The 13,267-nt window shown below is 41.3% G+C and overlaps 2 protein-coding genes across 3 annotated transcripts; one reads left to right on the forward strand and one right to left on the reverse strand.

The window, feature by feature from the left end:
- On the forward strand, window positions 1-1,330 carry LOC128742867 (probable N-acetyltransferase san). Its single transcript, XM_053839351.1, has 2 exons — window positions 1-156; window positions 310-1,330. The coding sequence occupies exons 1-2, from the start codon at window positions 149-151 to the stop codon at window positions 905-907; spliced, it is 606 nt and encodes a 201-aa protein (XP_053695326.1). The 5' UTR covers window positions 1-148; the 3' UTR covers window positions 908-1,330.
- Window positions 1,331-7,066: 5,736 nt separating this feature from the next.
- On the reverse strand, window positions 7,067-11,596 carry LOC128740774 (hormone-sensitive lipase). Of its 2 annotated transcripts, none has more exons than XM_053836341.1 (6): window positions 9,309-11,596; window positions 8,971-9,248; window positions 8,776-8,913; window positions 8,476-8,713; window positions 8,280-8,405; window positions 7,067-8,215 (listed from the first exon to the last, which is right to left on the reverse strand). In XM_053836341.1, exons 1-6 carry the CDS (start codon window positions 11,076-11,078, stop codon window positions 8,105-8,107), a joined length of 2,661 nt encoding a protein of 886 aa, XP_053692316.1. In that variant the 5' UTR covers window positions 11,079-11,596; the 3' UTR covers window positions 7,067-8,104. The 2 variants fall into 2 exon arrangements, with proteins under 2 accessions (XP_053692316.1, XP_053692315.1); XM_053836340.1 differs by having other exon boundaries at window positions 9,303-11,596.
- Window positions 11,597-13,267: the final 1,671 nt, after the last annotated feature.

The following is a 13,267-nucleotide window of genomic DNA, read 5'->3' on the forward strand; positions in this document are numbered from 1 at the left end:
TCTTCAGCGCAGACGGGCAGAAATTCTTTGGCTGTACAGTTTCCAATCAATAAGAGCGTTTTCCTGCTCAAATCCTAGTGCTATCGCTACTAATTCGCGCTGTTTGACAAAACCGACTTCAAAATTATACGTTCGCCTAAAGGACACAATGACCCGGTAAGTTGAAGTGTGTTATAAAATTCGTGCTAGTTAGTGAACCTCTGTGCTGCACAACTAACCTCAAAAGGAAGTTTTCTTCGTGCTGTAGTTTTCAGCAATACGGCGCCCCTTGCAGGAGATTTTTTCACTTAATTTAACATGCCTTTGCAGAGCTAACATTGAACTGGGCGATGTGACCCACCACAACCTGAAGCAGCTGAAGAAGATCAACACGGTGGTGCTGCCGGTTTTGTACAATGACAAGTTCTACCTGGATGTGCTGGAATCGGGAGAGCTAGCCAAACTTGCCTACTATAACGACGTGGTTGTCGGTGCGGTCTGTTCTCGAATAGATACTACCGAAAATATGCGAAGGTTGTATATTATGACGCTGGGCTGTCTGTACCCTTATCGACGGTTGGGTATTGGTAGTGTGATGGTCAAGCACATATTAAACTACGTAGAAAAGGACGGTAACTTTGATAGCATATTCCTGCACGTCAAGGTGGATAATGAAGGAGCGATCGAGTTTTACAAGAAGTTTGGATTCGAAATCGTCGAAACTAAACAGCACTATTACAAGCGTATTGAGCCGGCAGATGCGCACGTTTTACAGAAAACCTTGGTCAAGCGATCCGGGCATCAACAGCACCATCATCATCACAACGGGATAGCCTCTGGAAATAATAACAACAATCAGATCAATCAGAGTAGTCAAAGTATTCAGAATTCGACTTCCCAGCAGCAGGCGCCAGAAAAGAATCGATAAGTAGATCTGTGTCTGATTTTCAACACGCTGAGGACGAGGATGGGAAGGTGGAGATTTTTTTTGTGTTAACTTATTGCCTTCTGATTGAATGCTGTTACGACGATAAAAAGTGTATCGATATAGGCATATTTAACAGTTCAGTTTGCCGCGCAACAGCATATGTGGTTTAATATAGTTTCTCTTATGGCAGTGTTGTGTTTAGCACCAATGATGTAGATGCCGTGGCAGGAAACCGGGAGGACGTTAGATGAATCAATATGTCACTGTGTTTGCTAGAAATCCAATAAAATTAAGCGTAGAAGTGAATTCTGTGTGTGTTGAATTGAAAAAATTTAATGGTACGTAATTTAGCTTTTCAGTTCTTTCCTTTACAAACGAGTACACAACGATTCCAGACAAATTGTTAAACCATGAATAGCCCGGTATTCTATAGGTAGCTTCATTAGTTGTACAAGATAATGATGGCTCTAAAGTACTAATTGTCGGTGTGTAAAGTACTTCTCATTGTTTAAAGTACTTCTATAAGTTACACATTCAACCCTATTCTTGTTTTTGCTCGAATCAGTTCGAACTTTTGAACGTCTCTTCTTTCTCGTCGTTTAATTTCGAGAATGCGACTCCAGTTAATTCGACCCAATTTATACTTACAAGGATAAAAGTCCTAAACGGGAGAGACTGCAAGAGTCGGTAGGATCGTAGCACTAGCCTCGCAATTACCCTGTACGCTAAAAGCTGGCTGCGAAGTTTGTTGAAATTAAACAAAATGTTTGGTTCCGAAAGCGGAATGTAGCATCTAGGCTTTGCTTTTATTAATTTTATTTTATTTATTAATGTAACCCGGTAATAGTTTGCCGAATTTGCGTAGCAAATTTACCGTAAAGGACAAACGCAGTCGCAAATAAGTAAAATTTTTAGGGCTAGATGCCAATATGTCTGTATTCTATATTTATGCAGAATCATATGCATTCTATAATGATTTTTTGTTAGATAGTCTGTTAGCCATATATGCGATGAAATACTTCTAAGCACTGCTATGTTTGAAATTACTCTTCTAATCTAGCACAGTTTGAGCTTACGTGACACTCTGCCCCGTTTTACTATGTTGGGCATGTCTATTATATCACATCTTCCTCCTTCAACAAAACCCCTTACGCTATTACCAGAATGTTCATTTCGATAATCATTAATTCTTTCGTTCGCAAAATAACTGTAAATGTGATTAAAAGATATACCGATCTCGGTAAGTCTGATCTATTAAAAAGTAGAGTTGATGCTAACATTAATGGGCAAAGCAATGAAGTTGCGTCCTCAGCTCAGTCATCCTAAGTTTCTACCTAGCGCCTCCATGTGGTCATACCCGGTAATGCTCCTATCCTCAAGATTGAGTAGCTAAGCTAGGAGGTGTGATGTTGCGTGGTTCCCAGCTGCCTGATATCAAAATTGTGGTACTGGACAGACAGCTGATCCACACGGCTTTGCTGACAGGTAAGCCCTAGCATTAACATATTAGGTATGCATTATATGATAAATTCAAGGGAGGGTCAGAACTCAGAATACAAGGACATTATATGAGTGGAAGACTGGAGGATGGAGTGAGTAGTCAACTGGAATCACTAAGAGGAAACTCCTGAAGATCTGAAACAATATTTGTGTTGCACTCTTCGAACAAACAAACCATCACGTGGGTTAAAACTAGTGCAGCGAAATTGAAATTTGGTTCAAATCCGTGAAGGAAATTCATTTAACAATTGACAATTTGGACGACGGGAAAGCGACAGGAGGAAAAAGTTACGTGCCGTTATGACGATTGGACAATCCTGAGGTGAAAAGGGTAGTTGTCGAACAACTTGAATCCAGAGCCTCGGAGTTGCCACCTGGTGGAATTGTCCAGTGGCATCAAAAAACCCTTCATCACGATCACTGACGAAGCCCTCTTGGCGATACTTGAGAGGATAATCGACTAGCGGAGAGCCCCGAAGGCTCTGGCGCGTACCCGAGGGACTAAGACAGCTGCTCGTCAACGTTACGCCGAACTGTAAAGGTTGTTAAACGAACTTACAGGCGGGACAAAAGAGTCCGGACTAACTCCTTAGGCGAAGAAACAGAAGCCGCCGCCGACAACTGTGATATTCGTAAGCGCGATAAGTGATGGACTGAATAGTTTAAACTACATTTTCGTGCTGCAACTAACTTCAGCAGCGCATGATGCCAACAGTTCGTCGCAATAATCGCGTCAACTCTGAGGCGCCATCACTAAATGAAATGGAATTGACCCATATTTGTCAGCCCTCATGATGCATCAGCTATTCAGCAAAATATGGGGCATATTGGTCAAAATTCCAAAAAAGGAGACTGAATACGATAACTGGCGTGGCATCACGTTGCTCTGTATTACTCTTATAGTACCCTATAAATTAATCCTCGGAATGCTCCGGCAAGGTTACCGAATCTGTTTTGACAAGCGAGTAGTCGTGGGTTCGAATCTTAGTAGAATCAGGCCATTCGATGTCATGTGACTTTAGACTGGGTTAATACTGAGGCCCCTCATTACCTTTTCTTCATGCTGAATTCAATATTACTCCGGTGAAGCCTCTTGCCAGTGCAAAAGCAGTTGTATATATTAAGTGTGCTGGTCAGAGGAATGCAATGAGTTAGAATATGGGATAGTACTGACAGCGAGGAGCGAGAGGGTAAAGTAGAGTAAGCTTTGAAGGAAGGTTAAACCCACAAGCATGCCCAAAATTAACTAAGCATATCGCTCGCTCATTGCGATTATAGCAAAAAGAAATGCAGTGCAGATTATACAGCAATCACCATATCACAAAAGATCAACAATAGTGGTCACAGTGATGAGTCCATACAGGAAAAGAAAGTAATCTTCAGCCAGATCCTCCAGCGGCAGCAAGTTAAATTCCGTATTGGCCGATCATGTGGTATAGTACAACGCTCCTCATTGTATTGGAGCAGATCAAATAATTCCTAGGACTCATCTGCTGGTGTTCGATGACTTTGAAAAAGCTTTTGACCGACTTAAACACGACGCACTTAGGCGTAAATAAGTTCCAGATAAGCCAATCCATTTTATCAAGGCTCAGTAAGAGGCATTCTCATATCAAGGTGTTGCACAATGGCGTCATTGATCAGTTATTACAATTACTGACTACCAATTCCACCACCTTCACAGCAGCCAGACAACAGGTTGAGCAGGTGGAAACCTTTCAATAACTTGGTATCCTCACAATGCGCAATGATAGTACCAAGAATGATCAGGAAGGCCAGCCGCAGGACTCATCGAAACGTTCGTAAAGAAAACGTGGAAGAGGCAGACCCAGAGGCTCATGACAACGCAGCTTCGCTAACGACATCCGGATTGCCGATAACCTATCCTGGCGATAGATGAAAGCGTAACCGTCGGCAGTTGGGTTGGGATCACGGATTTTACACCTTTGTTCTGACGAACCGGCGTAAATGGACCAATAAGTAAGTTCAATCATGGATAAGCAGCGTTAGAAGCAGTGGTTCTAAATTACTTACCGAAGGGACTTCGAAAAAAATCGAGAAAGCTGCAAAACGAACCATCACATAAACCTCACTTTGTCGTCATCGTTCAGCATGGGTGGTGTTGGAGCAGTCATCTCCTTTTAATGTGAGCTCGGGCCTTTACTGTGCATGTATTTGATCTTCGGTGCATACATTTTTTATTCAATCCTCTAAGTTTAAGTCTAAGTTGCCTGCTTCAGTTCGCTGTCATACCATTGAAAGATTCAAAAAGATTGGAGTGTCCCCGAAACGTTGGAAGCTATCGGAAACAGTTGGCGTAACAAAAATTGGGGAAGTATCTTGTAAGCGATTGTTAACAATGGCATATCGCTCTAGTTGCAGCAGTAAAGCCGGTCACTCTTTTTGTAGACGAAACAAATGTATCGTTTTCATATATTCCTTCGATAGTTTCTCGTCCAAACAGAAATTTCTCTGTCTAAACCGTCTGAGAATGACACAAGATATCAATTTGGACAAGAAAACACGGGCACGAATTGGAACATACGTTATACTGATCCTTGCTCAGCAGGGCAATCTGGCTCAATTTATAAGGGGAGCCGCCAGGAGCACCAAATCCTAAGACTAAGCGAGGTACGCTGATCGGGTACTGGCGAACACAAGACATCATCCGGGCAAGTCTTGTTCTACTATGGCGTACGAAGTGAAAATGCTACTCGAGAGCGAGGTGTTGGATTCCTACTGAGCCCAGAGGTACATGCGGCCCTGATAAAGTGGGAACCGATAAACGGAAGAATAATCGTGGTTAAGTCTGAAGATGGATCTTACTGCAGAGCTATACGCCAATAGATTGCCACTTGCAGGAGAAAGAGCGTTTCCCCAGCCAGCTGAAAGTGGATCGGACACACCTTGTGGCAAGGAGCGAACGAGAACTGCAGAGAAGCATTAGACTGCAACCGACAAGTATAGCGTAGAAGAAGCAGACCCAGAGGTTCCTGACGACAGGTGAAAGCCATGGTGGGTAATCGTCGGCAGCAGAGATTTCTAATTTCTACTTCTTAGTAGGAAGTAAGTGTGTTTTTGTGAAGAACGAACATTGGAAGAACTGGGAAAAATGATATACTGTGAGAAATAATGAACAATCCCACCTGGACATTTAATTATTTTCACAGTTTGTAAATCATTTTTCCCTGTTCTTCCAATGTTCGTCCTTCACAAAAACACATTTACTCCCTAGTAAGAACTACAAATTAACTTGAATAAGTCAATATCAAAAATGATAAAAAGTTGTATCTTTAATTTCATCTCTTTAACTTTGATTCCATCCTTTTGACGGACCGGCGGATATGGACGATATGAACCAATAAGTAAGCCCTTTAATATGTATTCCCTATCGGCTTGATTCGGCCTTGCATGATTTGTGCTAATCGTTAACGTAGAAAAGTTATTTTAGATCCTCCTTCTACTTTTTTTCCTCCTTAAGATCGTGGCTAGCGATGCGGCCGGCGCCTGTTCTGCCCCACTTTTCGCAGAGGAAACAAACAAAATTCACCAAATACAAAAAAGACTGTGTCCAACATGCTCTTCCTCTACTCTGCGCAAAAATTCCCGGGCACATGCGTTTATAGACTTCAAGGCATCGTATGATTCCGCTAAATGAAGTGAGGGAGATTATGCTTGAAAATGAATTCCTAACAAAACTGATTTGGCTTATACGTTTATACGACGGTTCCACAGAATAGCGAGTCAGATATATTCGTTCGGGACTAAGATATCACGTCTTTGGGCTACGCTAACTGAAATATGGAGCAATGTTGCAAATCGAGCGAGAAGCCAACGATGCCTACTTTCATGCGAGAGGTTATGTGAACCATAGCATTCAACGCTTATGCCGCTCACGCAGCGTAAGACAAACATCCGCCATTGCTGTGTTCAGACATTCTGCTACCCACACACTCGCGAACGTACAGTTTCATGTCGCCTTTCTGCAAAGTCCACTCGCGAGTCAAATAACTCGTTAGCAACTAGCTGGCCGTGAGGGCTAGTGGCGCATACAAAAAAAATAAGATTTTGCATATTTTCTTTTCCTTTTTATCTTCTCCCTCGATTCTGCTCATGGGGGGGAGTACAAGCCCTCGCCAGTAATCGGTATCAGTAGCTCGGGCTGCAATGACGAACGAGAGCGATGACCGTAGCTGTTAGCTAAATACACAAGCGGAAAAACTCGACGCAGTGCATGAATAAATAAGAGTGAGAGTCCGAAAGGGATGGTTATATGCCGGCGTGTTCGTTAGAATGAGCAGGGTAACCAACGTATTTTGGACCCCATCAGCAGCTGGACATAATTTGGACACTTACAGTAAAATCAAATGGATCCAAATTATGTACTTCTACTGATGGAGTCCAAAATAGGTTGGTTGCCCTATGCGTGTGCGAGAAAATTAGACCACATGAGTGTATGGAATATGTCACTCTTGACACAATACTGCGGATATAACCTGGCAAACAAACGCAGCTGACTGTAGTTCATTGGACTTGTTGCAATTGCAAGAATGCCGGAGGCATGGCGACAAGGAAACGATATATTTAGCAGGCCATACGGCTAGGATTCCATAACGCATTAAATTGAATTATTTTAATTTATTGCATGTATAATTTACGATTTATACAGTAATATATTTAATTCTATTTAACACTGAAAATATATCATGTAAGCTGCATTTTAATTAACAATAGTTTTATTTGAAATGTTCATTTCATAGGTACACCCATTAACCTTTGATGATTTGGTTCGTATATGAAAATTAGAAGGATTGTAAATATGTCAAACCAAACAAGTCGTTCGTATATTCAGAGTATACATTTTTAAGAAAATTAATAATCAAAATTCGATACGATTGCACTTAATAAGTAGATGGAACATTTAGTTGTCACCGTTGTATATCTTTGGTTTTACTCTTCTATTCTTATAATTCAAAGCAAATCAATTTAACACTAAAACAACGAGATTGTATAACAGCCAATCAGACAGACACTTTAGTTAACAACGATATCAACCTTGAGTATACGAAAAATAATGTCAGCTTCAGTTCTCTACTATGAGTCAGTTTCAGTTATTATTGATTGTGAGCACAACTCATGCGTCAGTGGTTCAGTTTCAGTTTCAAGTTAAATACTTCAGGTTTGTTAGCAGAATTTCTGGGAAATCATATGAAGGTTACGCTTATATGCCAAGTGCCATGCGCTGTTTTAAAGCTAATTTTGTTTTATCGTGCAGTTGAGCTAGTTACATGAGTGCTTTGTATGTTTCTCGAAATTGCTGAGGCATTAAGCTCAGGGATAATCTTATTTCTTTGCAAACAATTTGGACCCTAAGCGAAGGCAAATGATTTTCGGGAAATCAAATTTCCATTCATCATCAAAGTTTTTAACTTTTTTCTGCTGTTTCGTAAATATTTACTAAGAGATAACAAAGAGCTAAGTTTTTATTATAATGAAAAACAGTCACTATCGTGATTGCACAAAGTTTTCGGTTGTTAGTCTCAGTAGACAGTAACTTCGGTACGCTTTGCAAAATTTTAGGATCATCAATTTAACAAGTATAATCTACAAACTGCTACAGCTGCTTTAAACGTTAGCAATACGCTCACTACCTTTGCGAAACAAGTGCTTTGATCCGACGAGGCAGCCACTGAATCGCTAACAACAGTTTTTCGAAGCACCGTCGTCGGGTGGCTGGTCCGATTGTTCCAGCAACTCGGCAATGCGTTTAACGCACATTTTCGAGCCTTCATGTGCTTCCTTGGAGATCTACAAACAAGAAAATGTATTTGTAAATGTGTCATTGAGACAAAATAACATCTTTGGTACTCACCGAAGCGAAATTAAGAAAACCGTGCGGAAGCCCCGGCAAGATGTCTAACGATACTGGATTGTTCAAATTCTTCAGTCTTTTCGCAAACATTACACAATCATCGAGACATGGATCCAAAACCACAGTCTGAAAACAGACGTTTCAAGTATATGAACATAAAAGAATGGAAGTAAAAAAGAAACAAATGCAACCGTACCAGTATTTTAGTTGGGGGAAATTGACTCAGCACCTCGTCCGTTGCCCAATATGGAGAGAGGTGAGAATCCTTCGGCACCTCAAAGATGAATTCATCCGAAGGACTGCGAGCAATTAGGGCGTCCAAGTTGCTCTGGAACTCCGATAACGAGTCGCTGCTGCTGATTGGTTTCGACATGGTGATGGCATTGAATGTGGACGATACGCGATTAACCAAGCTGCTGGCAACAGTTGAAACTCTTTAAGAATAAAAATTGTTAGTGCAGATTCTGCTGGCTTCCGCAAACGTTGATTGTCATACTTTTCTTGAAGATTTTGGACGCTTAGTGTTTCCCTTCCAATGTCCAGTACAACATTTTCTTCAGATGCAGTGCGAGAAATAGGTCTTAGGATAGGTTCCAATTCGCCAGCAGCGTTCGTAGTTGTGTCTAGGACATACCTGTAAAAGATGCCATAGTCAATTTGATCTTATAGCGTGTAAGCTTGTCTATCAAACCTTTCAATAAAGTCGGAAACGTTTTTATTGGTATTTTGCTCCGAACTCATATCGCTGGGTAAATCAATATCGAGATCATCAATGACTGTGACATTGCTTTGTTCGGTTCCCAAATTGACCTGCTGCAAAGTGATCGGCTGAGAATCTTCTTCTAGCGAAGTAATGGTATTGCTTTCATCCGGGCTCATAAGATCGATGGTATTCCCAACTGTTTGACTTTTCAAAGCCAGCGTGTCACTGATGGTGTCACTTACCGGACTTAAATGCTGATTATTGAGCTGAAAAAGGAAAGTTGAATTTGAAAAACTGTATTGTAATTTTGATAGTCCAACCTGTACAGTATTAATGCTATTGAGCTGATCCCAAGCGGAATTATCTGGAGATTCGGAATGATCTGATCTGGCATCATCTAGCACTGCTTTCGCATCGGATTTTTCTTCCGCCTCGCGATTCTGCTGAACCAATACGTAAGAAGACGATGAGTTGTTAGCCGTAGAACTACCAGCATTAACAATTGCTTCTCGCTCCTGCAATCGACGACGGTTATGTTCCAATACTTCACGGCTTGGACAGGCATAAGCTTTCAGGCAGCGCATCATGAATCCGAATGGCAATAGTGGATCCATCAGGCACAACATTCTAGCAGGGCTAGGGACGAAACTGATGAGCACTGGACAATAGGCGAGAAAAATTCCATCCGGTCGCCGCACTCCCATTTCTATACATCTCATGACACAACCCAAATTCAAATTGGCTCCAGCGGAATCACCGGCAAAGATAATCTTTTCTGCAGTCGTTCCTAGCAGTTCACAATTTTTGAGTGCCCAGCAATAGGCGTAGAATACTTCCTCTAAAGCCCGAGGAAACGGAGCTTCCGGCGCCAGACTATAATCGATCGAGAGGATCGGTACGTTAAGTTGTACTGCCCACTCTCTTAAATAGCTCTCGTGAGATTTGGAGCTCTGTGCTACAAACCCTCCTCCATGGCAATGGAATAGTAAACCCGGCGAAGGTGGATGAATTGTGCTTCGTGTGTTCACTTTTTCGCCTATCATTCCTTTACGTTTGACAGCACTGATCAGTCTTGCACTAACCGGACCAGCTCCGCTATAACTTTTTGGTACCGGAATTTCAATAATTCTGTCAGATTTTTCGGCTTTAAGAGCAATAGGTTCAGGAGGAATAGTAATAACTCGGCTAACTTTAACCTTAAATCCAACGAACGATGGGAGCGAGTGCATCAATTCGGACTCAGCAAGAAACCAGAAGGCTTTGCAAAAGTCCACATTTGAATTCTGCGAAATATTAACAATCCGGCGAGCTCGTAATTCTGGATCTAGCATGTATTTGGTACTGGTGTACATAAGGCTGGTGGCCTTCGAGATTCTGCCGCCTTCGGAGTAGTATCCCTCGGAAAACCCTGCCATTCCAATAGAGATAAATTTTAACAGTGGTCTCATAGACTCACAAAATTGAAACCCGAGACAACGTCCGTAGAAGCAAAATTGATTTATGGTTTCGGCTTTGCCGAGCAGCTCTTCGACAGAACGTGCCTCAGGAAAAAGTTCTCCAGGTTTGCTCCATTTCCGAAGTGTATGACAGTGCTTGAGACAAGTACACAAACTTGCCATCAGATGATTATACGCTTCCACTTCCTTCACATAGACAGATTTTCGAAACAGGAGCGATCCTCGGTTTTCCATCACATACCTCGCTAGCTTCAATGTAGTTTTAACGCAACTATCCATCACATACAAAAAACTTCTAAAGCCATTCCCTGGACTCGACTCATCGTAATCGTATTCATGAACGAATCCTTGCACTTCCGTTACCAATGGCTTGGCCGTTTCAATGTGATCTATCAGTCCTACAAAGGCACCGTGAATCCTCAATCCGGACTCTGTCTCGTCCTCCTCAAAGTATTTGATATTATTTTTGCACAGCTCAATTAGCGTGTCAAACAAATACAGCTGATCGGTACCTTGCTTTAACTCCGGTGCCAAATCTGGTTCACTTTCCGCATCAACTTCCAGCAGGACGGCTCCGTCATCATCGGCATCCGGATTATTAGCCCTGATTGAAGACGTTTCTACCGGTGAACTCGACATGATTATGTACACTTAAGGTGCTGTAACCCACTTGATACACACCGCAGCTCTTTCACTAGTGATTATTGAACAAACGAGATAATGCTGCGTTTCTTGCTCTTATCATGCCGTTACCGGATACTGAGTAATCGTGAACTTTGGACGTGGTGTATTGATTTGACTATACAATGCACAATTTCTTTTCGTTTGGCCACGTAGACGAAAATGACAGGAGATAAACACAATATTTCCAAATTTCTTTGCCGAAAGCGCTGCTGCTAATCAATTTTATGGTATGCCAGGAACATCACTATCATATTCTACCATTACCACATCTTCAACAAAAACATTGCATCCACAAAACACGCATCCAAAACACTACCTTAGTTGCAAGAGCAGCAAGCTTACAAGAATTGTTCAAGCATGATATATGATCTAATGGACGTGAAAAGCGTAAAGCGCAAGGAAAATTTGAAACTTGAGAGCAATGGAAGGCAAAGGCAGAAATTTTTCCCGTGAAACCTTCCTTGGCCGACAAAAACAAAACAAAACCTTGCTTTTCCCTTTCTGCTGAAAAACGCTATACCTTATGACTGACAACTCAAAGAATGTCTTACCAAGGTAAACTGTTGCACACGTATTTCGCGCTCGAGTGCACGATGAAAAAAATCTTTTCCATTTTTCTCTCATACCTATAGTGAAAATTTTTATGAAAATTAAATATTTTTTCAAAATATTTTTTCTGGATTTGGTTATTTTAATGATATTAGTTTTGATGACATGGATAATGATAATTTTGATCACTACTCAGAATTGCTAATAAATTTATCAGAAAATTTAACAAATCCGGCAAAAAGTGCCAATCCGGCTTCATATGTCAGAAAGCCGGCCTTTTTGCAGGATTGACCGGCCACCGGCTTTGCAGGTGAAAAATCGGTCGGGCCGGCCAAAAACCGGCCACTTGGCAACCCTAGGTTGGTTTAAGGCGATCAAAGCTGCATAAAGTAAGCACTTAAATGGTGTTTAAATAAGCGATGTTTAAGCTACTGCCAAGATGGCTACCCGCCATCTTTTGATCCATAGCACTCACCGTATGATCCGCCCCATTTGCATCTGCAGAACAGACAGTGAGAATATCTTTACATCTGAAGCCTAGCCCGCCTAGCCTGAAGCAGTCGATAATGTCGATAACTGACAAACTTTTGCTGTCAGCCGAATTGCGACATTCTATGATCTGACAGTATGTGTACTGTGAGCTGGAAGAAAACTTGGTAGAAGTTTGTAAAGCCACTTAAACACCCTTAAGCAGCCTTAAAGTAGTTTGAAAGCTGTGACCCTAATGAAAGCTTCCACTCTACAATTTAACACTTTTAAGCAGTCGTAAAACGGTTTGATGTTTATGGCTGTTTAGAAGCAGATTGTTTAGCAGAAAAACCCGCTATTAAGCTTATTTATCAGCTTTTGGGAGAGAACTGGTTTGAAAAACTTAAAGTAGCTTAAACATCGCTCATTTAAACAACATTTAAGTGCTTACTTTATGCAGCTTTGATCGCCTTAAACCAACCCGTAAACAGTCATTACTCTTGCAAATCAGCTACCGTTGTTACTTGGGGTATACCGTTTTTGCATACCTTCATTATTGTGCATATAAATACTTCATACTTTCTTACCGCTAAATCAAACTTGGGATTTTTTTTTGGGTTGTTGAGTATTAGTAAAGATTAAATGAACGTATTACATGTTATGTTTTATGATAGATATCGAAACATTTGGGTTGGAGACCATCTTTGCATTAGACGCATAGTATTCAGTTTGAATGCTAAATGCATGTCATCGCAGTTGATTAAATGCCTACCAACACGAAAGGTTGTAACACTAAATTTGATTCCATGAAACTGTCGTTGCTGTCACTCAATTCCACCAGATATTCCGAAAGCAAAGTTACTTGAACGATTTTATTACGCTATTATAACAACGGCTGCTCCATCTGCCATCAGTGTTTGAAGCTGCGAATTCTATTAATATTTTTTGAAACGTTGGTTCTACAATTGATGAAGGGACGGTAGGGAAAGAAATGAAAATTTTTTTGGTGAAGGTGGGGAAGAGCGGAAAGGAAGGGGGGGGGTATTGGTAGCTATGCTTGACAAGTAGTCATTTTGACTCCTACCTTTTGTCCAATACTGGAAGGTGCATGAGTCGAACCAAGTCGA

This window comes from Sabethes cyaneus, chromosome 3 (genome assembly GCF_943734655.1).
Source record: "Sabethes cyaneus chromosome 3, idSabCyanKW18_F2, whole genome shotgun sequence".
Lineage (NCBI taxonomy): Eukaryota > Metazoa > Arthropoda > Insecta > Diptera > Culicidae > Sabethes > Sabethes cyaneus.